At 41.7% G+C, this 26793-nt stretch overlaps 1 protein-coding gene across 2 annotated transcripts in view; it reads left to right on the forward strand.

The window, feature by feature from the left end:
• Positions 1 to 8290: 8290 nt before the first annotated feature.
• Positions 8291 to 26793, forward strand: part of tmtc2b (transmembrane O-mannosyltransferase targeting cadherins 2b) — a 90160-nt gene continuing 71657 nt past the window's right edge. Inside the window, exon 1 of one of the 2 annotated variants that reach the window (XM_051073530.1) lies at positions 8291 to 8779. In XM_051073530.1, the coding sequence (XP_050929487.1) occupies positions 8697 to 8779 (83 nt within the window). In that variant the 5' untranslated portion in view covers positions 8291 to 8696. The remainder of the gene's footprint in view (positions 8780 to 26793) is intronic. The other variant, XM_018703473.2, reaches the window with a different exon arrangement.

The raw sequence follows: 26793 nt of genomic DNA on the forward strand, positions 1-26793 counted from the left end.
TTTGGTAAAGCCGTTCATATGTTCATGTATGTGGTTATTCTGTAGCAGTCTGGTGTCATTTACACATGATTTACAGGTGCTATAAAGTGAGTTTTTGTTATCACATACAAAAAACATACATATAGCACCGTAAACACAGAAGATGGCCGTGTGTAGTGGCACTGCACTCCAACACAGTGCTTCTCAAATCAGAGGCTGCAGATTTATAAACATGTGTCCTGCTGACTTCAGACAGCTGCATGGCTTTGGGGTGATGGAAACAAGCTGTAAGCACAACACTGACATATTGTCACTTTTCAAGTTTCTATGGCAAACTTTGTTAACAGACAGTTGCCTAGTTGCCATAGGCTATCCACCAGACTTTGGCAATTTAAGCAGTCCTCTGGAGCTGTTTTTCTGGCCATCTAGCAAATCAAGTCTAATATTTGTTCTCCTTTTAGCTTTTTTTTTTGGGTTTCCACCAACCCATGATGAAAATATCTGGCTCTGTAGCTGTTGAATCATCCATTGTCTTCACCAGCTACTTGCTAAATGTGTCTGTCTGCTGTTTGGTCCTGAGCAGGTAGCGTACAGCAGGTTTTCAGAGGTTCACTGTAAATAGCTGCCAGCTGTGGCCCAAAATGATGGTATGAGAGCAGTAGGAGTGCATGAAAACAGTGAAGGTATATGCCAGAACTCGAAGATGCTATAAAACTGTAGAGCTGAGGGGAACTGCAGAGTCAGGTAATAATCTGACTCTCTGTGGTGCATCATACCACATTACCTGTGGTTCTCCCACACGGGTGTTTTCACTTATTTTGTTTCTTAGGCCTCATCTCAGGAATTTGTGGGTGTGTAGAGACTGTGGTTGATTGACAGCTCCCTCACTGTCCTGTTGCATCTCTTCAGACAGGACAACTTACACCTCTATAATTGTTACTGGTACATTATTGTCAGTGAACTTGGTGACTTCATGTCATTCCTAGCTCCTAGCATGACCCAGCTCACTGTCACACTGTCATGGCTTAGTAACACCTGTGCTTTTCTCACTTTGACAAGTCTGACAAATATCTGCTGTGACTAAGGCCTAATATACAAATTGAAAAGCTGCATGTATTTTTTCTGGGCGGTATTTTTAGTAGCAGGTCGATGAGGTGCAGTCATGAACATGCTTCCTTATTTCCTTTCTCTGGCTGTGTATGTCATCTGCAGAGTATGCTGCTCATTCAAACATCTGCCAAACTGCAGCGGAGCCAACAGACTCATGACCAGCGACCGTATAATTCTGTCTAACTCCGTCTCAAGACATGACACCAAAAAATACACAATTCCTTAACATCAGCAAGACTTTTTATTCATACTTAGCCCTCCTCTGGTGTGCACTTAGCATGAGGAGTCGAGGCTGGGGCAGAGGAGACCTGAGCTGACGTTTAAAGGATCCCTCAACCTGGCTCTCCTCTTCAATCTTCTGCTGAACACATTAGCCCAGATCAGCTGCAGTTCTCATCACAGGCACTCAGACTGAGGGCCAAATGTTACACATCAAAAAAAAAAAAAAAAAAAGACTGGGATCGACGTATAAACATACGCCCTTGTAAACAGACACATTGGTTTATGTGTGTGTGCAAAGCGTCCAGACATGCACAACCTGTTTTTCTGGCACACGTGCTGCACAGCATCTTAGCATTCGCACACATACACAGCTATGGCTCTGGGATTTGCAGCCAGCTCAGGTTGTGAGGACAGGCTCAGGGAGCTGTGTGTTCATTAAAGTAGTTGTAAACATCCTCTCACTGAAAATATTTGTGGGATTTAGGTGAGAGATGAGCTGGCTAAGATTAAACAGCCCATTGGGTCTCATTAAAATCATCATTTACAGGGTTTATAGCACAGGTTGTTATTACAGATTAAACAAATTGTAGTTTGCAGTTTTACAGATAAGTATACTTGAATTTATGTGTATCACTTTCTCACTTATGTTTTGACGATCACTCTTTTTTTATTTTATTTATTTATAGACCAAGGCACAGTTTTATCGACTCTTTGTTGAGCGTTACAGTGGAGTGAAAGTCCTCAAATCTACTTCCAAGACTATCATCATGTCTGGCTGAGTTGAATATCTGAGAGATATTTGCTAGCAAAAAGCAAAGCCAACAGCAGGAGAGGGTCCATTTTTGCTCTGTGGAAAGGCAGTCAACTGAATGTCCTTGGTCCAAAAAGTGTCATTTTTGCAGCCTTTAAATGTCACAGAGGGATCCAGTATGAACCCACACAGCTCCGGTGTACAGTGTGGAACCTGCCAGTCTCCGGCCGTGTGGGTTACAAAGGTTAGGTATAACAGAAGTTTCAGCAATTGTCTCTGGAGTGGAGACGTTGATTCATCCGTTGAAAAGACCTTGCTGCGGGTAATTTCATTATGCAGATGAGTGTGAGCGCTCCTGTGCCTATGACCGTGCTGAAAAAAAGGACACAGGCGGCATGCGGCTGGCAGGACGCATACAGGCTGGCAGAGACAGCATGCCACCGCCACCGCAGCGATCTGATCAGTTGCAGTTATCCCCTTTCCTTGGGTTGAGTTAACAGGGAAAACCGGCATTCAGAAAAAGCCACAGCATTCCTCTGACAATGCCTATGTCTGTATAGCATAAACAGATGGGAGCTCTCTGACTATGTCGAGCCCCAGCTTAACTTTACTTTAGGATCTATTGTTTTTATTTATAGCATGCTGCTGCTGTGTTGGCATTTTCTTCCTGTGGAGAGTTCGGTGCCTAATCAAAAAGAACTGAAAGTTACTGAACCCTCCATTGCTAATGATAACAAAAATTAGAGTAGACATTTAATATAACAGGTTTCATTCAAAGTGTTGAAATGCACCATGGAAACTATTCATTTTGTTGATAATCTGCTGGCTCTCTGTTCTTGTAGACAGATTTTATTGTTCTCCTTCCTTTCTGTCTTTAAGCCATAAATAATAACCTTCCTCCTTCTTGCTGGCAATCAAACCTTCACCATTTCTTCTGCTTTTCTTGTCATTGCGGGCTTCACAATGCACATGAACGGTTAACAGTGCAAATACGTGCTGAACTCCTACTTACTTAGAAGGTAGAAATCAAAGGTACTCATCCAGGGTTCACCCACTCCAGCTTGCTTTAATTTCACCTGGCAAATAACAAGAATCTGCCTCAGAATTTATGACTTGAAAGAGAAAAAAACAGCGTTCCCTTCATTGCCAAAGATCAAGACTTTGCCTCTCTGCTTAGACTTGGAGGAGCGAGACAGCAGCGTGGCTGCCGCTGCAGGGGGGCATCGGGGTTCAAAGTAAGAAGCAGACTGCGCTGATGGACTCCTAAGATGGTGGTTACTTGAAGAGAAAAAAACAGTATTGCAGGTCTTTTTAAAAAGCCAGAAAACCTTTGGGTTATGTACCACTGATTTAGGCGAGCTCATCCTAAAGATAATAGCAAGCTTTGATAATACACTGGATTCTCTCACTTCTCTGCTCAGAATTTAATTGCTTTTTAAATTGGAAATGTTGCTCTCCACGCACCGTCGCACACTGAGACATGGTGGAGGGAGAATGTATATATGAGTGATGCGAAAGCAGTTATCTCCTTATATATTTAGACGAACCAGGTCCAGTGTAATCTTCCTAACATCACACACGCTGGCAGCTAGAATCTCTCAAGACCTTCTTCTTTAATTGTATCAATGCTCCATATGACGCCGTCCATCAAACATCCTGCTCCTCCATCACAGTTAATGGACCTGCCACAGAGCTAACTCCCTCTTGAAAAAGAGAAGGACAAATTATATTAATGGAAACGCCACTACGTCTTGTTTGACGGACACATACTTCTCCCACCTCCCCTCGATCGGCCCGTCAGCATTACGCTTTTCCGACCTGCGCCGTCAACTCTGGAAGTGAAAAGTAATTTACTGATGATAGTTTACTGCTGAGTAAGCTGTGTCAAGATGAATATTCAGAGTTGATATTTCACACTAATGATCTCATGTTTTCCCTGATTGCTAGAGTCTCTCTTGGAGCACAGGTTGGAAAGCAGACGTGAGAGGGAACTCAGATTGCATGAGAATGAAGAGGAAGTTAGAGGAAAGAATAATATTGCAGGACAAAAAGTGATGACGTTTCTGTTTTCATGTTGGCTGATCACAATACACCACCTGCACGCATTTGTTGGTGTTGTTCAAAGTATTGTTAATTGCACGCTGCCTGATACAAGTTTTCTTGTTTCTTGTCAGTCCCTCTAAAACAACCACAAAGCAGATTAAGCCTCATGGCTTCGTGCAAAGCCATACTTAAGAGAGCCTGCGTTAAGCATCACTTTCTGTTTCACCACACTCACGTTTCTCCTTCATTTTTTTCCATGCAGAAGTGATTTGGCCCTCAGACGTGGGTCTGAACCTGTAATTATCTAACAGCCAGAGCAGTGTCCCTGTAATTCCTTTAAACCATCCAGGATCCAAAGACATTCAGGGAGGTCTTCCTCTGTCACATACATCAGGCAAAAGCCCCCCACCCCCGCCCCTTTTTCTTTCTCTCTTTCACCCACACACATACACATGTTTTCACTTTGGTTGGACAATTTCCATAGCCTATGTGAAGCTGAGAATGTATTATCATGCAATATACTGTTCTGCAAGACACAACTAAAGTCAAGTTGCATTGATTTGTCACTTAATGCAAAGTTCATGCAGGGATGTAGCTGTGAGTGGTCCAATAAGAATTCAGATTCTTTGCATAAGTTAAAATAGGATTAATATAATATAAAATACATTACAGTCAAAAGTCCTATATTCAGTCTTATAATTCTGTATATTTACAGGATTAAATGTAAAAAGTGCTGACATGCAGCTGAATGGTTGTTAGTGTTATTCTGTTACTGTAGATTACATTCCATTATTGGATTATTATTACAAAAGCGTCAACATTTACAGTAAGTGCCATTTAATGCTTGGGTTGGTCAAGATGGAGCTAATTATCAGTTCCTTTGTACACAGTTTGGTGGTTTCATCTCCAACAGTGCATCAGGTTCAAAGATAGGGAATGTAAGACTGGGAAGTATATTTACTCAAGTACTGTGCAAATACAATTAGGTACAAATTTGAGGTACTTGTACTTTCAATTTCATGACACTTTACACTTCAACTCCACTACAGTTCAAAGAGAAATATTATATTTTGAACTCAGTTACTTGTTACTGTACAGATTTAGAGTTTTACATACAAAACATGTGATAAGCTTGTGAAGTAGGATGCATTATTATATATTACACTACTAGACTATATAAAAAACAGCTGCAAGATCCATCCATTGACAGAAAACTACAAAACTTTAATCACAGTAAATTGAATCCATCCATCCATTATCTATACTTATCTATACTCCTTTAAGGCCTGGAGCCTATCCCAGCTGACAGTGGATGAGAGGCGGGGTACACCCTGGACGGATCACCAGTACTGTAAACGGAATAATTTAGGTAATTGGATTATTGTTTGGACAAAACAACAACAACGTTACTGAGGATAAAGATGTTAAATTGATCTCTGGGGAATTATCGTGGGTATTTCTCATGATTTATTAATGTTTTAATCAAGGAAACGATCAGCAGATTGATTAATAATCATGAGTTACAACTCTTTGTAAAATTCTACTACTACAACAGTAAAACACATACATAGACATAGATGCATTACTTTTGATACTTTAAATGCATTTCTCTAATAACAGGTTCTTTTACTTAAGTGATATTTCCAATGCAGTATTTTTTACTTGCACATGACTTTTACAATGTGGTAGTGAGTAAAGGATCTGAAAACTCCACCCATCATTGTTATTTTATAAGCTCGCAAAGTATTGATCTGCAACAACCAATTCTTTTCAGAAATGATCATTTCAATTTTGATTAAAATTCCTGTTTTTATATAGATTAATCGATGAATCCTTTACGGTATAAAATGTTAGAAAACTGTAAAAACCCAATTCTGATGTGATATTCTGAGAAACAAACAACAATGGTGAAGTAAAGAAAAGCAGCTATACATGTGCATGACAATCAAAAGTTTGATCAAAGTTTGTCTAATTATCACATTATCACATTTGTCAAAGCGAAGGTTTTTGTTTTGTTTTGTTTTTTGCAGTATAACACAGCGAGACATTAATTTAGAAGGACATGTGCACATGCATTTAACTCGATGAGCAACACTGGCTCCTTCATGTTTTGATATTTCATCAGTCCTTGTGAACCGTAGACCAGAAGCGCAAAACCCTTGTGCCAGTTTCTCTGATCAGTCTAATTAATTCCTGAAATGTGTTACATCATAGTGTCCTGCTGCTGTCCCGTGAAAGGCTACATTGAAGTCTGGCCCGACAGATGGGGTCTGTCTATTGAAACAACCCTGAATCAATATGCAGTGGGCCAGGCTACTTGCTTTGTCTGCGGAGCACTTTTTACAATTATTCTTTTTTTCTCCCCTTTCTTTGCCGCCGGTCTCTTACGTCTTTATATTGTGCAATATCCTCTATGGAAGGGAGTCCAGGAACATTTTAACGGTCATGATGAGTGGAAGAGTTTGATTATAAAATGCTGTATATTGTTTTTGGAAATTAAAACATGTTGTTCATCCTGAAATTGATGATACAAGATCCAATCTAGGAAAGTCTAATAATAAGCAGCCGCTGATGTTATCCGTCATGAAAAAGAACACTCTTTTTTTGGTTGTTATTTTACTCTATCAGTGTTTTAAAGAAGTCATGCTGGAACAATGAGCTAATCGGTGGATTATTACTGGGCAATGCTGTATTTATTTGTGGACAATGCATTTAATTGCACAGTAGAGACTGAGATAAGGACTTGTATGACCTCCTTGCAGACACCATGCACTGTGAGCCCTCTACTGGTGACTGTGGGGCCCACTTTACACTGCTTATATACTCAAGTCAAACCTAAATCAATAGAAAGCAATCACCGGAATGACTCTGTAGAAGCTCTCAGGGGCCAGTGTGATGACCATGTCTCCTTTTTTTCACCTCAACTAAAGGAAAATATTTTTCCTCTCATGATTTAATCAGACAACTAGTCTTTCCAATCAAAGTAGTCTGTACTGGTCACTGGACTGAGAGAAGTCCACTCACAAAACGATGATTTCTACTGAAATCAAACTAAAAAGTTTTGTTTAAACAAACAGCTGTGAATCTTCTGCCTTTTACTTTTCTTTCTTTCTTTTTTTTCAATGAACAGAAGTCAAAGCACAGACACACAGTGTTTCTTTTATGGCTGCTGTTTCCTGCAGCTGTGATCATTTATGTTTAGTATATTGAAGCCAGACTAGTATAACAATAAAAGTTTTACTAAAAATAATTCACAGCACAATGAATGATTTTACTGCAATGTCACAACATTTAATGCAGCCCCGGAGTCCTTTAATCATTAGTTTTCCTAATTAGGGAACCGGAGATACATATTAGCCTAAACCATAATGTATTCTGTCCTGTAGGTGGTAGATGAGGAAGGCGACACCGCTGATTACAATAATATCCTATTCATTATGGTGCGAAACCCCTCAGGGAATGAAGTAATTGTAAAAATTAAATCAAATATTCATGATTATACTCGGGGAATTCATGGAGCCTACCTGAGCGTCACTCTGAGAACCACCTCCATATCATGGACTACTGTTTGTGGAGGTAAGTGAGCCTTATGTAGTACGATTTATCCACATCACTGGAGGAGTAATGCGCATGCGCTCGAGATCTCCTAACCACATGCGTTTGGATCACAACTGCGTCAAGGTACCAGAGATACCAAGAGTAAGAGCGGAAGTTTAGCAGATTTTCCTCCATATTAAAGCTCAGCAACTCTTCTAAAGCAATGACTCGAGTACTAGGGAAATTAATATGAAATGTGCCCTTAATATAGGCCGGATACATTTAGTTTATACATTTAATATAAATCATTCAGGTGACAAACAATCTGTATCAGAGCGGTGTTGGTGATTAGTTCTTTTAAAATGGGCAGCAATCTGATTTATGTAGGTGAAAATGTTGATTTATGTATAGTCATAAGTAATGATCGTACATAAGTAATGTTTTCTCTCACTTACTGAAGTTGCTACAGGATTTGTATTTTAGGAAATGCGAAGAAACAATTGATGTCCTTATGTTTTTTTTTTTATATTCACTTCGGCACTATTACCGCCGTTAGATGTGAATTGTCTCGCTTTATTTTGAAAGTCTAACCGGACATCGCGTAGGTATTATCGCTGACTTGACCGCGGTCTCAATCACGACGGTTTCCTCCAGCAGCGGCCACTGAGCATCAGAGCGCTGATCCTCCTCTGTGTGTCGGGAAGGCGTGCGGTGGGCTGTGCTGTCACAGATTCACTAAACGCCGCTCGTGTTTCATTTTCAGAGCTCCAGCTCCCAGCAGGACACACAGCTCTCCACCTCCGACCCAACATGGGTTAGGAAGAAAGCCACCCATGGATTATCCACTTTGTGCACTTCAGCGAGGATGATGGAGGGAGAGATGGACTTGTTTTCGCAGAGACATCCTGACAAAGACGGAGACTGAGAGGGAGTAGAGATTCGGGATTCGCTGCTTCTCTCTGTCTCGCTTCGCATCTTTGTCTTCTTTATTATTTTTTTTTCCTGTTTTGTTCTTTATCATTATTATTTCCCCGCGTGTGTGCGAGACAGAGAAATGTTTGCTGAATTGCTGTGCGGCGCCGTGGCTCTGGTCCTGTATGTCAACACTTTGGGCGCCGATTTCTGCTACGATGACAGGTACTTGGTTGAATGACTGACATCCTGCCCCCATGTTACTAACGTCACTGTCTCTGCTTTATCTCCTCACCTGTAATGTATCAGTTCCGAAGACCAGCATAGGAATAGTGAAACGCTTCATTCATCGTGTTGCCTTAACTCTGAATGAGCAGCATTTTATTGAAGCAGCTAACACAACTTTGTCATTAACACAACAAGCAGCCTGCCTGAAGGCAAGTATCAATTTTTCAATACAGTATGGTGCTTTCAGGAGCTATCGAATGTTGTCTGTAGTACAGTGTGCCTAACTTAAAAATCAGTTTTACTCTCCTGCAGTCACTTGTGTGCCTTTACTGACTCTGTAGAGATCATCATATAGTGTTTTCACATCTCCAATGATACTACTATACTAACATGTACTCCTGCAGCATCCTGTAGTTGAATCTTCATAATATCTCTATAGTTTTCCATAGGAGGAACAGTGAAGTCAGTAGGAAATAGGCAGTGTGCTCAGATGCCTCAGTGCAAAGTGTTGCAGTCTCCAGAGCCTGGACTTGCTCTGAGTCCTGACTTGTGCTGAGGAAATAATTGATCTCAGGAGAAAACATACACGTCTCCTCACTCGGCAGCGGAAGTCCCTTTGCCAAACTTGTCTCCAAATGTGCAGGCCGCCGAAACTTTGAGCAAAGTATTTTATTATTAATTTACCCCCAAAAATAGGCTGTAAGTTGCCATCCTCGGCTGGAGAGCCGTCAGAGCACGGGCTCAGCCGCTGTGATGCCGGGTAATGCATTACTCATAGCTGGCCTTTTGATATGCGATGGCTGAATGGTTGTTGTCAGTGCCTCCGGCTCATTTATGCACCATCCATGCCTTGATGTAGGTCAGAGGCATCATGGTTTTCCTGCCATCACTGTGTCATCCTCCTGTTATTTTATCGCTAATACAGGCTGACTAATTATGAGCTAATATTTAAAGATATGAGGATTAAATGCAGCTGCTCAGAACAGATTATTGTGCAGTTTATTACCTTCAATGTCTGCTTTGTTCCAGCAGTTTGTATATTTATGACAGGTGTTGTGTGACTATTAAAACACACCCAGAGGATACAGCTGAGTGAAGCACATTAACACCCTCCACATCAACTGATGGTGTATTTTCTTTACATTTCCGTTTACTGCTCTGTGTAACACATTCCCGAAGGCCTCTTTGCTGAATTTCTGATACTTTTCTTGTGGTAGAGCTGCTATGCGTTTGCACTTTGCTCTAGAGTCAGGTGATTCAGGCACTCCTATGCAGGAACGATGTGTTCTGTGTCCATAAACCTGTCAGGGAGTGGCAACGCTGTGCAGAGGTGAGAGGCTACTGCTGCTGCTGCTGCTGCTGCTGCTGCTGCAGAGTCAGCTGCTGTGTGGCTGCTGGACAGCCTCTGGCCTCCAAGTTTTAATGTAAGACAGAAAGCCAAACTCCTGATTATTCTGCGAGGGGATGTTAACATGATGTTATATATTATCATACCAGTTTTGGTCCAAGTTATTGCAGGCCTCTTATGAAACAGATGAATGACAGCAACAGCATCCCGGCCAGGGGTTTTTGTTAAAAAAAAAAAAAAAAAAGATCTTCTCTGACGTGTTCTCTTCTGTCTCGACATGTTTTTTTCATCGCAGGCTATCTGTCATCCAGCGTTATCTGTTTTTAACACCATGCGTTTGGTTCAGGCTTGCAATTAGCAGCCGTCTCCTGTCCCCCCAGGCTCCAGTGGTGGTGGAGGGAGAGAGGGAGACAGAGGGAGAGCAGGCACGGCAGAGATGTATAATTTTGTTAAGTGAAACAGTCCTGGACACACAGACTGATCTAACTTGCTAATGCCGTGCTTGTGTTAAAAAAAAGCTGATGTGACTTGAAAATAAGCCATCATAATGGAAAAAAACTGAATGTGTTAGAGACAATAAATCAAACTGCCACAACTGCATCACCCAACACCCTGCAGCCTGTAGACTGGTGTTATTTTAACTGAGAATCTGATGGTAATTTATGCATCATTCAGATAATGTAAGAACATCACTGTTGAGGAGTATGAGGCCACATGCTCAAGTTGATGCATTATCAGGCATTTGAAGGTGGAGAGAAACTCTCTCTCTCAGAAACATATTGAATGTTTATGATAAATAGTTGCAGAAGAATTAAATATGGATATTTTGTCAGAGTGCAGCATTGATTCCTCTCTGTGTGAAGACAGATTGGTGCTTCCCTTTTGCTTCTGGCTGAGAAACCAGTGCATCGACTTTACTCATCTAGTGATTAAAAGTTAAGATCCAAGTTTGTCTCAGGGCTACAGAGCTGGCATAAAAGACACCTGAGGATTTGCAGTTGATCGCCTGGTATGTTGCTGGAATACGTAATGATTTTCTTCCTATGTATTCTTTTCATGGTAAAGGGAGTGTACAAGGAGAAAAACACAACTTGTCAAGGGTACTGTGTGTTGTTCTTATCAAAGGTGTGTTCAGTGGTTACACATTAATTTGAGCAAACTTTTTGCATTCTGTACATAGCAACCAAGGCCATCAGGAGGTCACAGCTAAAGGGAAAAAAAAAAAAAAAACAGTTTACACGCGGTGCACGAAATGTTATCCTTCAGGCAGTAAAAAAAAAAAAAAAAAAAATCCCATGCAAGGCAATTTTCTGACCCTGCAGTCAGTCACGGCCCCTCCCTCGATAAAAACGACAGCCTGGAAGAGTGGCCTGCTCCGCGGTGCCAAATCGCCCCAGGGACCTTTTCCTCTCCCTCCCCTGGATGCACTCATCATTAGCACATACACAGCTTTGACACCTGCACTGGAAAACGGGAATCATACGTCATGTAGTTCATATCTCTGCCGCTGTAATCTACAGTTCGAGCCGAGTGAAGGAATGGGAGAGCCCAGATAAATGTCAGAGGAGAAATACTGGTGCAATATTGTGTGACTTGCTGTAAGCCTGCATGTTGGGAACTTGCAGACAGTGAAATGGCAAAAACGCCTTAGTGCATTGTTGGCCTGATTGCTGGTGGCAAAATTTATGTCCCATTCTCTTTAAGTTTCTGAATTAAAAAAAAAAAAAAAAAAGCTTTTGTGCCACACGTCAGTTAAGGTGAATCTAGCAGTAGTGAAGCCTGAAAGGCAGCACACTTCTTCCCTTTGAACCTACGCACACTGGTTCTATGGATTATCGTTCCCTGTCAGTAGGCTGATGGATGTGATGAACTGCACCCACCTCATTTCTCTGCCCTCAGCACGATGTCGTGAATGTTTGTCTGTGTGAGGATGTGTGAAGGTTGCGGGTTGCTCTGAAGGACGTCGCGGCCTCCCTGGGCATGGGCGATGATTTATAACGCTCAGACACTTGGTAAAGGCGAGTCACTGCACTGCTCGATGCCCTGTAAGCTTTATTAGGGAAGAAGTCCGGTCTGGTGGTGGTGGTGGTGGGGGGGGGTTAGAACCAAAACTCCTCACGCGGTTTGATGTGAGCTCCCGACTCAGTGACGGCAAAGAAGCCACACAGGGCACATGACTCATGTTGTTTAATCACCATACCAACCGGGTTGCGGAAAATAAATGTAGTGATTCTTCATTTATTTATTTTTGCTATTTGATGTATTTTTATTTTTCACACTTCCTCTTTCTCACGTTCACTTCTTGCTTTATTTATTTCTTATTATCTAACATTTAGGGCAGTTTCTTTGCCTCTTGTTCTGTGGTTGTAAGCGTGTCTCAGGTCAAAGACAGACCGACCCTGCATCATGCATCATGTCCCAGAGGTTTAATTCTAGCCTTCATAGAGCTTTTGTTACCAATCCAAAGGCTCTGTGTGGTCCCTGTCAGGTGGAGCCCAGTCTGTGTTGGCCTACCTGGACCGACGTGGAATCTGTGCCGCTGTCTGTGCCCATGACTGCCTCTTCCTTGGCTCTGTGTGTCAGTGCACTGATCTGGAACCCTACTCTCATGGCCTATACTATAAGATGGGCTGGTTAGCATTGCGGTTATGTTGAGGGCCCAAGGGCGGCAACCCAGCAGTCTGAGTATCTCCGCTTTTTTTTTTTTTTTTTTTTTTTCTCCCCAGTCAGGGTTTCTCTGTCTGCGCCCTGTAATTACCATCCTGCCTGCAGAGAGGGGACTCACGACATGGTTTGGTAGATGTAGCTGCTCCACTGTCTCTCCGCCTCCCTTTCTCTCTCTCTCTTTTTCTCTGTCTTCCCTTCTACTACCCCCCAAAGCCTTTTAGGCCTCCAGCTCCCATCAGCCAATGACTGCCTCCAGATGGTCCCGTTTGGTAAGCAGTTTAGGGTTTTTCTCTCTTCTACACTTTGAAGGGGAAGGTTTGAAGTGGATTCAAATGGAGGATGTTGTGTTTGCTCATAATTGCCAGGATGGAGACATCAAAGTTCCCAATGACACAGACAGTACGTAATAGAGTCAGTGAGGATGGCCTTGAGAATGAGGCAAACACAGATTCAGCATATTAATTTTATTTGTTAAAGTGGCTGTAAATAAATATTTTTGTCATGATGGTGGATCAAATTGCGACGTGTAATGTGAAAGGTATCGCTTGTAAGTGGCTACGTACTGAGAATTATCACCTGACAGCCTCAGCTCTGTGGCTCTATGCATCTTTCAGTGATTGTTTTGGTTGACTCTCACCAGTCTCATTTTTTACTTTTGGCGTTCTCAGTGAAAAAAAAAAAATGTTAGCAACTATAGTGAAAGAAAAGATAGTGGAGCATATAGCATCTAAAGACATACATTTTTCCTTCAAGATTTGGTGGAAAGTAAAACATAGCTAGCATAGATTAGTGTGAATATTTCACTTGTGTTTGCCATGAAAGCTTATTTGCAGCATATTTGCTGGATGTGTAAATGGACAACTGTTTGCTAACATGTTAGCCAAACAGCCTAAAAGGAGATAAGGGTTGTGTTTACAGCTTGTGTCTGCTGCCCGTCAGTGGCCAGTAAAATCAGTTAGCGCAGCTAAATATTTAATGTCAAATAAGAATACAAAGAAACGATAAAACCAATGACCAATGTGGTAGTGGCTGTTTTCAATGTACAGGGACTCTGTTGTCTGGAGGAGGAAGCTATGCATTTCTTCCCTCAAACCACCAGGGAGTACAATCTGTTGGCAGGAGCAGAAGGAGACATGTGGGAGGCAACCTGCCCAATCTTGTTGGCCCCACACTAGCTAGATAATCTCTGATAGATTTTTTCGGATGAGGAAAAGAGAGTGTCTGTGATTTGTGGGCAACTTTACAGATTATACATAATTACTGTGCACCAACTCGAGACTGTTCACATTCCAGGCACAGTAGCTGTTGTGTGTCAGCAAACTAAAAAGTTCATAGCAATTTCCATTCCAATTCCAGTCTCATTTGTCTCTCTCTAAATATCACTGTAACAATCTCCCGCCATCTAGTCATGTCACAGAAATGAATGGTCACCACTGCCACCATCGTTATTTGAGCTACACCAGCCCGGAAAGATCAGCTCAGTTTTAACCACAGATAGATTGGATCTCCATTTTCCTAAGCTCTCATTTTCCAACAGATAGACTATGAGGGTTAGAAACAGTTATTTTCACTTTTGCCACAATTGCCGATAAGCTAGCCTGGCAGAAAGTCATTTGTTTCTAAAAATATCATTAATGAGGGGTTCTGATATGTTTGTGAGTTGCTTCACTTACCCACAAAACCCTACTGAATTACTCGTAGCATTGGAGTCTTGGATGGAGGGAGTTCATATTTAGGTCAATAGGAAACAGCTGACTAGATATGATGCTTCTTTCTCTCCCTCACTGTCATCAGGCCCAGAATAAGACTTCATTATACTGTATCTTGGTTATTGAATTTCACCTCCTAAACTTCATTAGAAAATGTTGGCCTTTGTGCTGCATTCCCTGTGGTGAGGGGCAGAAAGGAAAAATCTGAAATACCTGCATATTTGGAAAATGTGCAATAGAGATTAAACTTGAGAAAGTGTTTTATTGGTGCACTTCCTAACATGTAAAAAGTGTGGAAACACACACAGAAACACAGAACACTGCATTCCTGTTGCCTAACTGTGGACTCCCTTCTCCCTACCTTTCCATTCTGGGTCACCAGGTTTCTCAGTGACTGTCAAAACTGCTTTTGAGGTTCAAAGAGGGTTTGAATTTTGTTTTTCTTCTTCCATGAGAAACTGTGGAATTGGAATTATTTTTTGTGTACTATAATACATAGTAGGACTTTCTGTAAGTCAGCCATGTCATGCCAATACCAACCTTATCACAGATATTAATGATCTTAACTATTACTGTGTGTGTTGGTGAATAAGTAACAAGAAGTTGGAGTGGAGAAATGCCAAAGATATGTTTAAAAATGCAATAAAAAGGGAAGAACCTCTACTGGGATACAACAGCACTGAAATATAAAGCAGGTGTTCTTGAGTAGGTATAATACTCTTCACATGAAAGGGCATGAATTCCCCTTGAAATCAAGGCGCACTGCTTCACTGAAGAACAAAAAAAAAAAAGTTATTGTGACTTATTGTAGCAATCAAGAATTTAACACCATTGCTCCCATCTTCTTGTATTGTGATACAAGATTGTGGATGTTGCAGTTTTGGTCTCGTTATTTTACTTTATTTTATTCTACATTATTATGAACAGTAGCACGTTGTTGTGCTGAGCATGGCAGCACTAAGCTCTTCACACAGCTGCAGTAATCCTGAATGATATTTTACATAAGGAACATGCTTTTTGTGATGCCACTGGACACCTGTAACCTCCAGGTCCAGATGGCGTCTAGACTCCTGAGAAACCTGATACATACATGAGTCTTAAATACCTGCAATATCTTAATGTGGAGGTGATCACACAGTGTGGAGGAGAAGACAGCCTACCGGTCTCCCTGTGATTACTGGAGCAAACCGCTATCTGCCATTGGCTGAAACTGTATATGCGTGGCAGCCTGTAGGGAGCTGAATCACTCCACTGATTGCCCGCTTCAGCTGATTGTCATTTGTGATATGCTGCAGTGGTAGACCAGTGTACTTGCTGCGGGATTGAAAGCTGCTCATGAGCAGTCGCCATGCCTGCCGTTTCTTGAAAGCCCTTGCTGTGCTCCAGCCAGGCCAGAGTGAGCAGCTTCAAAGCTGCATTAATCAGCCTCTGATGCTTGTAATCACCCGACTGGTATGCAGTGGGATGAGAAATGGGCCATATGTAGATGTCGGGTTGGCTGCCCGGTGGTGGATTGAGGCATTAGAGATTGTTTTCGCTGCACTGCACAAGACGTTAACCTTAGTCCTCTTTGGGTATTCTCAGTGTTCGTTGCCTGGCTATTCAATTAAAAGCCAACAGATTATCTCTCCTAATACATCATGTGGTTATAGCCGCACACACACACATACAGTGTACTGCAGACAGACAAACACACACACACACGATAATAATCGCCTTAAATGCGAATAATGTGTAATACCAGACTGAATCATCTAACAAGTAAATCCTTCACATGGTCAGTGTTGTGTGGCAGACATTCAACACATCTAGTCAATAATGTGAGAAAGGCATTAAAGCTGCCATCAGTCAAAATGATGCATCAAATGTCCTGTTTTACCAACAAAATAACATTTGTTGGATTTATAATCAAATAACAGGATGCATGTTGTGAGTCAGCTCTGTGCATTCCTGAAAAATGTTTTGACTGGGTGTAATGATTGATAAAGTCTTGCTATAGGTTATGCTCCCATCATTAGACATGGGTCTCAAATGATTTGACTCTGCAGGGCTGAGTTGTTAATGGGTCTAGACAAGGGTTTGGATTTCGAGGGCTAATGCTGGCTGATGGCTCTTAAGCTGTGGCCACTCTCAGGCTTTTGGCCCTCTTCATATTAATGGGATTAACGGGACTGGGGATGAGAGGGGGCACGACATGTAAGCAGAGAACCCCAAGCCATTAGAAACAAAAACTACCCTGTCCCCCATACCCAACAGGGATGCTATAGTTTGCCCTTTTCAGTAAGGAAGAGGAGAAGGCTACCCCTCTTCACTGGGCCTCCCCATCTCGGTGGCCTTATTCTCTGACGAGGAGCACTGGCTCGTTTCGATAAGGTTATGACACAAGTTGGCTGGTTCGGAGGCAATGCCTTTGTCCATTGTAAGAAGAGGGGGCTGTGTGGTCCCTCTGTTCTCCCTGGACCCAATGAAGGAGGCCATTTGTCGCCAAATAGAGGGGGAATTAAGCCCTGGTTGTGTTGGCCTGTTGTTTATGACGGACAAAGAATCAAGACCTCAGTGTTTGAACAGAGCAGAGATTTGCAGCAGTTTTGCAGACCAAACCTGTCAGATCCAACTGGGCAAACTCATTCTGATCGTACATGCTCTGGTTAGTGTTTTCAAGTGGTGAGGCAGAGGAAAAGCAGGGCAGAGGATTCACAGTTAGTGAGTTAAACAGAAGCATCATTGTGTTATGAGTAAGCCAGTTCAACTTGTTAGTTTTGGGTGGCATAGATGTATAGCTGGAAAGATGACACGTCAGTCAGTGTGCTTGGGGAAATGTGGCCTGACAAGAGCTTGTTGCCAGGTTGGAAGCCAGCCTGCTGCTTTTGGTTGCCATATTTTAGTCATTTATAACTGGATGTAATTATGGTCTTGTCTAATTATAAGCCATATTTTACTAATGAAAAGGTGAAGTCAGGAATGGTTAAATATGTTTTTCATAACACAGATCTGCTTGTTGACAGCTCTTATTCTGGAGGGATTGTCATTCTTAAGAATGGCTTTACTGATAGAGAAGTTTTCCAGAATAACCTGATTTGCTGCATTCATTCCTGTTGTGCTTATCATCCATGCTTTGCTTTCAAAGTGTGAGGACATTTCTGTTTGTCTTTCATTTTTGTATTACAGCACTGGCTTGTGTGTTATTGCAGCTGTCAGATTATTGTTTGTCTTGATGAAATTTATTAAATCTGTGCAGCATTCATTCACCTGCCTGCAAATTCTACCACTGAAGAATACAAGCAACGAGCCTAAATATATCTAGATCTAGTCTAAATCTTGTTTCCTGTGGTGGATGAAAAACACAAACTTTCTTTACAGCAGGTCACTGGAGAAAACAGGCGAGCAAGCAAAATGATTTGACATGTGATTATTGTTGAGGACCTTCTCCCTTTCTTGTCAGATTCAGGTTCACTCCGTAAAGGACGCGAGCGGTGGAATTACTCTGACTTGTGTTATTGTTGTGGTTAAAGTGGTTTTCAGATGTGATTACAGTATCTGGTGTTTCCTAAGTGTGGGAGGTGAGTCATATGCAGCACAGAAGGGCCTGTGGTCTGGCGAAGTTAAGCCACTGTGGGTAACCTGCTGCTCCCTTTAGGCCTTTAATGCTGGGACACAAGCAAACACGTGCCCCTCGTGGCCTTTATTCTGGTGCTGTGTGTTCTCTGAAATCTCTGCAGAGAGGGAACATCACTGTACATTCCAGAAAAAGAGAGGAAATTGCTAGGGACTGGTCAGGTGCATATTGCAGTATACTTCTTTTACATGTGGATCTGCAAACAAACTGGCGGAGCAAGTTGCAGCCTGAATTCTTGTGGACCCGGTCAGTCCCAGCTGTAGGAGTTGCCTCCTCCCTTTCTCCTCCCTCACTTCCTACCTCTGACCAGACCACAGCACTGGAGGAAGAGCATCTTTTCACAAGCTGCCCTAATTGATACTGTTGAGCCCTGGGAACCCAGTGCGTGGTTTTAGTACTCTGCAAAATGCGTGCAAAGCACAACAGCCTGCAGCGTGCCACCCTCTGGGACACCACAGGTTATTTACAACCAGACAACCAGTCTGGCTCAGGTCCTCATATAGTTTCATTTAAGTAAGTGAAAAAAAAAAAAAAAAAAAGTACCCACCGCACTTGGATGTGATCCGTGCCAAGTCTTTCATCAAATAGCAACACTGAGAGAGGGCAAGAGTTGAATCCAATCCAGAGCTGTAATCTCAGCCTTAGGGGGCTTTTCACTAAATGTTTGTGTAGGATATGAAAGAATGAAACCAGATACTGTATATAGGTATGTTAAATTCCTACTGTTGGTACTGGCTTTTTGCTTCTGTATTTTTTTTTTTTCTTTTTTTCATTCGATGGCTATGCATGTAGAATTTTTAGAAGTTGTTTTAAATAAATGATTTTGTTTCTAGTTAATTAAGGTTTGGGGCCATATATCTTTTATGTTTGAATATAAGTATGTGGCACTCCCAAATCCAATCAAATGTAGTGTAAATTGACTGCTTCTAATGTAGCTTGTCATGGCTTGGTGAGGCAGACGAGTCTGACATCTCTCCAGATGGAGAACAGCTTGTGTTGTATTGTATTTCACAGACAGAGCCAACTCTCTCGTTCGCTCTCTCTCTCTCTCTCTCTCTCCCTCTTTCTCTCTGTCATCATGAATTAAATCGCACCGGTGACAGATTGATGGAATCATGATGGTTTACAGGCTTGATTTCAGTGGTTTATTTTGGCTGAGCGCTGACCCTCAGTATCTGCGGCCGCGGCGTCTCTCCTCATCTCTGACCTTTCGCATGTGTGACTTTCCCCTCCGGCTATTCTGCCAAGTGAGGTCTTCCTCTCCGGCGGGAGATGGATACACACAATTGGCTGGAGTTTATTTTTGATCCGAGGAGGAAGTTTGGGTTGGGAGAAAGTGTGCGCAACTGTTTTTCCTTTACCAGCCCCTGAGGTTTGAGGATCTGGGGAGAAGCTCTGTCAGCTGCTCCGACAGAATAATGAGACTTCTTAAACGCCCTCTCAAGAAAAATAAATTTCTAATCTGAGAGAGATTGAGGGTACGCAAAGGAGAAAAGAGCAGAGCTGGCAAAAGAGAACGAATGACTGATAGAGCGTCAAGGCATTAGATGAAGGTCGGATCCCTGATTGTTTAAGACTGCAAAGTCCTTGAAGCTATCTGTTTCAGCCCATAGTGAGCACGTGTTGTCCTGACTGTGAACTCCAGCTGCGAAGGGCCTTACAACATTTACCTGATGAGATGTTAAGAGAGCTCAAAACCACACCGGATCCCCCAAGTGGTTCCTCAGAATGTGTCCAGCTTGTACAGTAGACACATTTTCCCGCCGCCACATGGTAGAAACATCAGCGGCTGTTTTAATTAGGAAGCAGTGTAAGAGGAATCCATCCTCGCCGCTGCTGGCTCACAAGCTTTGTTTTCGTTTGCGTGAGTGACTGCCGGGGTCCCCCGGTGAAGACCCTAACCTTCAGGCACATGAGGCTCACGACTGTTCAAACAAACTGTCACTCAAAAACCTCAAACCTTCTCTTTTGCTGCCAAAAAAGTGTTGACCTGAGTGAGTCTTTTAGCCTCGTGGTCAGGGCTTAATGTTTTATTTTCTGGAAACAAGCCACTTTATCTTGGAAGAAGACAAATTACGCTATGAGTAGAGTGACACTTATATCAAGAAACTTCTTGAGGCGAGTTGGATTCTGTCTGGGAAGAAGTGAAATTATCTTACCCTGCTGGCAGATTTCCTTCACTTGTGTAAAGAAAAATACATTATCAGCACTAAACACTAGATTAAATGACTGGTGCAGTGTTACCCGGCCTTTGCTGCTCATTTACTCCTCTGCTTAAACATTTGCTAATGCGGTGCGCCCATCACTCCACTTGATTGATGGAGCTGATGATTCTCCTACATGACAGCTGAGGTAAAGCAGGCGGGCCCTCAGGCACCTGCCAGCGCGGGCTCGTCTGCTCCCTCGAGACACGGTCCTGTTGTCTGGGGAGAAGAGACCTCGACTGGCGCTAAGATTATGTCACCTCCTAAACTGCACATCCCGAAGCTCTTACTCTCCTCAGGAGCTAGCGTCTACCACCGGCAGCTCATTGAGAGATTATTGATTTTCAGTGGAGGAATAATCCACCATAGTTTCCCAGTGAGCACACAGATGGCTGGCCCTTATTAGGTGAATGAGGATTTCATTTATTTCTTCCTGCAACTGTTGCAGAGCCCATTCAGTCATTCCATGAAGTGTAAATCCATATTGGAAAATGAATGGCTTATATGTCTGCTGCCTGCAGGGTCACAGCAGTATACATTAGTATAGAAAATGTATTCTCCATGGGTGTGGTTACTGTTCCAGAGTGGCTTAAAAGTTTTATTTTTTTATGGCTGGATTTCGCATAGAGATGCACTAGCACGACGAAGTAAAACCACACCAAATTCTCTTTATTTTGTATGTGATCTATTGCATGTGGCCTACAAGTAAAAATCAGATTTATGTAGGAGATTATGGTGTATCTCACACTCTACTGCTGGAGACGTTTGGCTGTAAATCATGTGGATGAATGATGGATACCGGTTGTCACAGTGAACAGATGAGTTGGCAGGACCCACGCTGGCATGTTTGCCTGCTCAATGAGCTTTTAATTTGCGGTAACGACTTGACATCAGCAAATTAGGGGGCTTTGGAAATCACAAAATTAGACTTCTGTGGAGGAATAAAAGAACCGTTTTATGTACCTGTTTTCAAGGTGCTCTGGAAGACAGACAGATGACTTATCTTGTGTAGACAGGAAGTCATAAACTGAAAGTTTCAAAAGGCAGAGACAGTGATTACTGGGCTCATCTTTTCATAGGGAGGCCTGTTAGAAGTCACATCATTAGACTTGTCAGAGAAACATCTTTAGGGTAGTGACTGAATGTGAAGAATGTAGCACTGATAAGTTAAAAAAAATAATAACAAAAAATAAATAAGAATAAAAACTTCTCATTTGTTTTATCCAAGTACAAAAGAAAATTGTTAGTGGCAACTAACACATGACATGAGTCATTTATCAGTAAAATAATTTTCTCTACTTCTGTTTTTCGACCAATTAGGACATTTTACAGTTGCCTCAATTGCTTTTTTATTCATCTTTATAGCATTTATTTATTTAAGGCATTTATTTAACACACAGAATTATCCTTTTTTCTTAGTTTGGCCATGGTAACACATTTGTTTTTTCCAGTGTAATTGGCTGTTGTTTTCATGGGCACTTTGTGTTTCACACTAAATTGCAAACTTGGCTTTCACCCTGTGCAATTACAATTCCCTGCTTGAGAGTTGTGATTAAGCTATCCTTGGTTTCCACAACCTCCTTAACCCCTGTCGTAGTTATTCTTAATCAATATTTTGCCTGGATATGAGAATATTTTAAGTAGAAATTTGAATGAATGTGCTGTAAAGCACTTCCTCGACTCATTGCTCAGGTTTTTGACATTCAGACAGTCGTACTGCTTGTTGCCAAGGCCTAATAGTTTTACAATGCACCGTCTGAGTGAGTGTACTGTTGGAAAGGACGCATCCAAAGCTGTGCCACAATCACATAATCATCATTAAGAATGATCTCATGGTATTTATTAAGAGGACCTCTGGTTTCCTTCAGGAAACCTCCTCTGCTGTGTTTCGTCATATCCAATACTTGACTGATAGAGAAAATGGCCATTTGAAATATTGCTTATTTATTCTTGGAAGCCTCAGTGGTCGTCGTCTTCTTCTTTTTTTTTTTTACAGTATTACATTTCCTGTTCAATATAACCAGTTCATCTGTATTCAAATACATTTAATCATTGTGATCAGGGGACTCCTTGGCCTGGGAATGAAAGGTGATGAATGGGAGAAGAAACCTGAGCAGAGCTGAAGAAGAGCCACAGGTCTACTGACTGCTCTGCTTTGTATGGTTATATGCGTGCATCATAGTCCCAGTGTTGTCCACAGTCTTAAAAAACAAATTTTTATTTGTGGTTCTTCTTTCATCTGAAATCTGCAGATAATACTGTAACAATAATATTGGCAGAGGGACCTCCTCTTACATTCAACTTTTCTTTTGAAAACTATATAGCAGATGGACGATACTGCATGTTTTTCTCATCTAAACAGTTGTATCCTCAAAATAGATTTGGGACGTATTCATTAATAAAACAGACTATTCTCCCCCCAAGCTTTAATTATTTGCAGATTTGTCCGACTTAGGAGGCTTTCTGTGTAACTGTCAGTGGACTCCCAAGGGTGAGTCAGCTGCTGCAGCATGGACGCCCACGGTCTAAACCAGATTAAGAGTTTAAACCTTTTAGTCTCCAATCGAGAGGCTGTTGAACTTCTCTTAATTTAGATCCATACGTTTCTTGTGCAGGATTTTTTGACGCAAGAAGTTTTAGTATTTGAGCTAAGTTCTTAAAGGAAAGAAAGAAGAACCTTTAAGGCAAGGTGCTTTTGATCTTCACCAGAGAATTCATCAAAGAATCAATTTTGTATCAAAACTGATCAAACATTTTGATCTTATTTGAAAAATTGATCAACATCAACATGTTACACTGGCTGCAGAGATACAAAGCTAAAAACCAGGTCTCTTTATGTGCATGCACAGTGTTTTTAGCCCAACACTGTTATACTCTCTGACAGCTCTGAACCTTGAAATGAAGGTCACTTGCATATTCATAAACTGTGGTGCTGTTCACCCACGGATGTTCAGCTCTGACCATTTTCATATGTCTGCAGATACTGTATTGTGGTTGCTGAGTTGTTGGGAACAACAAGCAACGCTAACGGAATAAGGGGCAACTGCTATCTACATGAATACATCCTGATACACTGTGTATCATAATGAATCCAGAGTTGTTAGTCTCAGCACACTCATTAAACACTATCCATCACAACACTGAGTGCAGTATGTCAAGGATCTAATGTAAAATGTGAGGCAATGGAGAGCTTTCACCTTGTCAATCCAATAAAGCTGTTATGATGCAAGTTTAGCTGTGTGTGGTGCAACCTTTGGCTGATCCATGCCTCTGTCTTATTGCCAGCTTTGTGCAGTAGCCAGCATTAGTTTTACTGGAAAACTTGCCTCAGATTATTGCGACGAGACTTCATAAACATTTGATGTGTTGATCTGTTCTCCTCATTTTCCACTTTTATTTTTTTTTTTTTGTGGAATGCAAATTGGAGTGTTTTCTAATGCCCTCGTTAGCAAATACTTAGGTAAAACCTTTATTCCTATTAGCAGGAACACACAGTGTGCTGCATGATTTTAAAGCAGAAAAATCTGAAATTACACCTGATGCCTTGTTACTGAAAATGATGCAGGTTAATGAAGCTAACAATGCAAAAACAAAATATATTGCCTCATTTTCCTTAGCCGAAATAGCTGAACTCCATCTAAATAATGAATTACTTTAGCGTCTACTGTGGACAAATATCCTGTCATATCTCCGGCATTAGTTCATCAAAACACTATTTCCTCACATACACATAGAAGGCTTGACAACACATATTTGCTTGCGTTATTTTTAGCCATGTTGGTTTGGGTTATTAGCTCACTTGGTGATGTGTTTATGGCTGTTGGGACTCTGTTTATTTGAGCAGGATTTGAGGTTGTTTATTTGGGACCAGGCTTCTCCAGTATACAGTAGGTCCAGTCAGATAATTGCAAGATTTATGAGTTGGATAAAGCACCAGTGTTCAGCAGTGTTTACCTCCAGAGGTTTTGGTATAGCTAAATCATCTGCTTTCTTATGGATAACTGTGGGGTAATTGTGCCTGGCTCAGAATGAACAGAAGGTACCTGTTCATTTTCCCTGAATGCTCTCTGATTGTGAAGAACTGCAAGTATGACTGACATTGACTAGTGCAGGGTAATTCTCCAGTTCCTTTCCATCCAGTTTTAGCTGTAAACAGAGCCAAAATATGTACAGTATAATGTGATATTTAGAAAGTGCACTTGCTGGGGACTACTCTCAGTTGAGGATTTATGTACAGTTGCTGCTCTGGAGAGTTTTTTCAACAGCAAGACGATGTATGTGGGAAAACAAAATGAACTACAGTGCCCACACTCATGGATGGAACATGTCACCCAGTCCAACAGTGTGGCTCACTGATGTCTTTTTAATAGTTTGTGGAAAACAACTGTGTTTCATTGGACACACGAATAAGCTGTCAGGCTTTGGCTTACCCTGACACAATACAAACAGTAAAGGCCATTGCCGGCCTTACCCTTAGAACCAATGTTCCTCCATGGGATAGTTAGATAAATAGATTTTTAGTGTCAAACTGTAAACAATATTCAGCTTTGGGTTTGGAGCATTGTAATCAAAAGCAGAGCTGTACTGGCTGATGGAAACATAGTATTATGCCCCAAATCAAAGGCCGGTGGTGGCCTCTAATACAACTAACCAGCAAGAGGCTGGTAATTGATTTGTTAAAGCCCCCCGCTGGCTTGGCGAAATGAGCTGTCAAGTACAGTCCTGAGGCATAGTCGTGCGGAGGGAGGGACGAGGGGGGGGGAAGGGGGTCCATGACCCACAGGAAGATCAATACTACATGACGAGGGTGTGGAAATGGTGCTGCAGCTCTTTGTTCTCATTCAGGCCTTTGCTATCAACCAACCATTTTGCCATAGTACACTTGTGATGTTATTAGAAAAAACATATCTCAATGACACAGGCCATTTGTTTTTACAGGCCATGTGTTTGACCATGTGCTTTTCCATACAACAGGCTGAGAATAATTCTTTTTAACTGCCCATCATTGTAAGTGATATCAAGGACGTAAAATGCAATGTGAATCCCAAACAAAGGCTTTTAATACACCATGACTTGGAGTCCTGCGACAAGGGAATGGAGACGCCACAACACTGTGTGTTGTTAAGTTCAAATACCACATTACAAGTAGTCATGAAGGTTAATAACCACAATTCTACTCTATTGGAAATAGATGAGCTCATATTTTTGGGATGTAGGCTTGATTGCAGTGTACAATACCTGATGTGCGAGGAAAATAATATCCATTAATTCCATGAACTCCTAGCATTTGCTTGGGGCAAGGCCTGAATAATTTGTCGGCATAACATGAATAATGCAAGAAGGAGGAGGGACACTAAGGCAGGGATGGGTTGAGCCTGTTGTTTTTGTCCTGGGCTGTGGCTCAGACTTTTAAGCCACTGGAGTTATATCTCTTTCATTTGTTCACATGTACAGTATGCAATCCTACATGTAATGTAGTATTTGGCAACCCTCCAACTCAGCTTTTCTCAGAGGGGATAGGTCATTGGAGGTACACTTTACAAGTCATAAAAATGCATATACAAGTATTTTTCTTTGGGGTTTGGAGATAATTCCTTCCTTACTCTCAGGAAAGGCAACTCAAGGGTTGGAGGGAAAAATAGCTCCTTTTGCACCTCATAAAAACCTGTTAGTACACCTCAAGTGTTTTCTGAAAGCCTCTCACTGAAGGTTCCTCACTCACAGCCCTTAAAGAAGTCTCTGAAGATTACAGAAGCAGTGAGGAGAGCAACATGTTTCACACCGCTGATGTGTGTGTTTGGTCCTCTTCCGGCGACCCTCACCATATAACACTGTGTAGGTGTCATGCAAGAATGACAGGGCATCACGTTGCAAATAACTTCTATTCATTTTGTGAGTAACAGTTGAGCAGTCTTTTTCTGCAGGCTACTCTGCATGGCTACAGCTGCCAGTCGACCCTCCAGAGTACTAAAGTTTGTATTTCTTTGCCACAAATGCGAGAGGCTGGCCTGAACTCTTGGCTTCTGAGTTGAACTAAATGTCTGTACTGTGTGGTGTTTTAACTCAGTTGGCGTGAAATGAATTTTTAATATCTGCTTCAGCTCGAAGAATGCACTCTATTGCACAGGAATAACAGATTTCATTATTCTGCAGAGGTTAACTAACACCCACCACTATGTTTGGGCAACAGTAGAAGAGAAGTAGAGCTAGAACTGAACTTCAGTGGATGAAATGTGAGTCGATAAACTGACAAATGAGCACTTTGTTTTGTCATTGCTCCTGACAGATTTGTACATATTGGAGCTGTGTGGTGAGCGAGTCATTTGTTACACTGGCATAAATAGTTGTCAGACAACAGTAGTCACATTGATTATCTGAGTTTTGATGAACAAATACAAAAAAAAATATTTTGCTTCTTTTTTGCTCTTTGTGCTGGAACAAAAGAGACCAGAATAAGCTCAGATTTA

The sequence above is a fragment of the Lates calcarifer genome, linkage group LG10, assembly GCF_001640805.2.
Source record: "Lates calcarifer isolate ASB-BC8 linkage group LG10, TLL_Latcal_v3, whole genome shotgun sequence".
NCBI lineage: Eukaryota > Metazoa > Chordata > Actinopteri > Centropomidae > Lates > Lates calcarifer.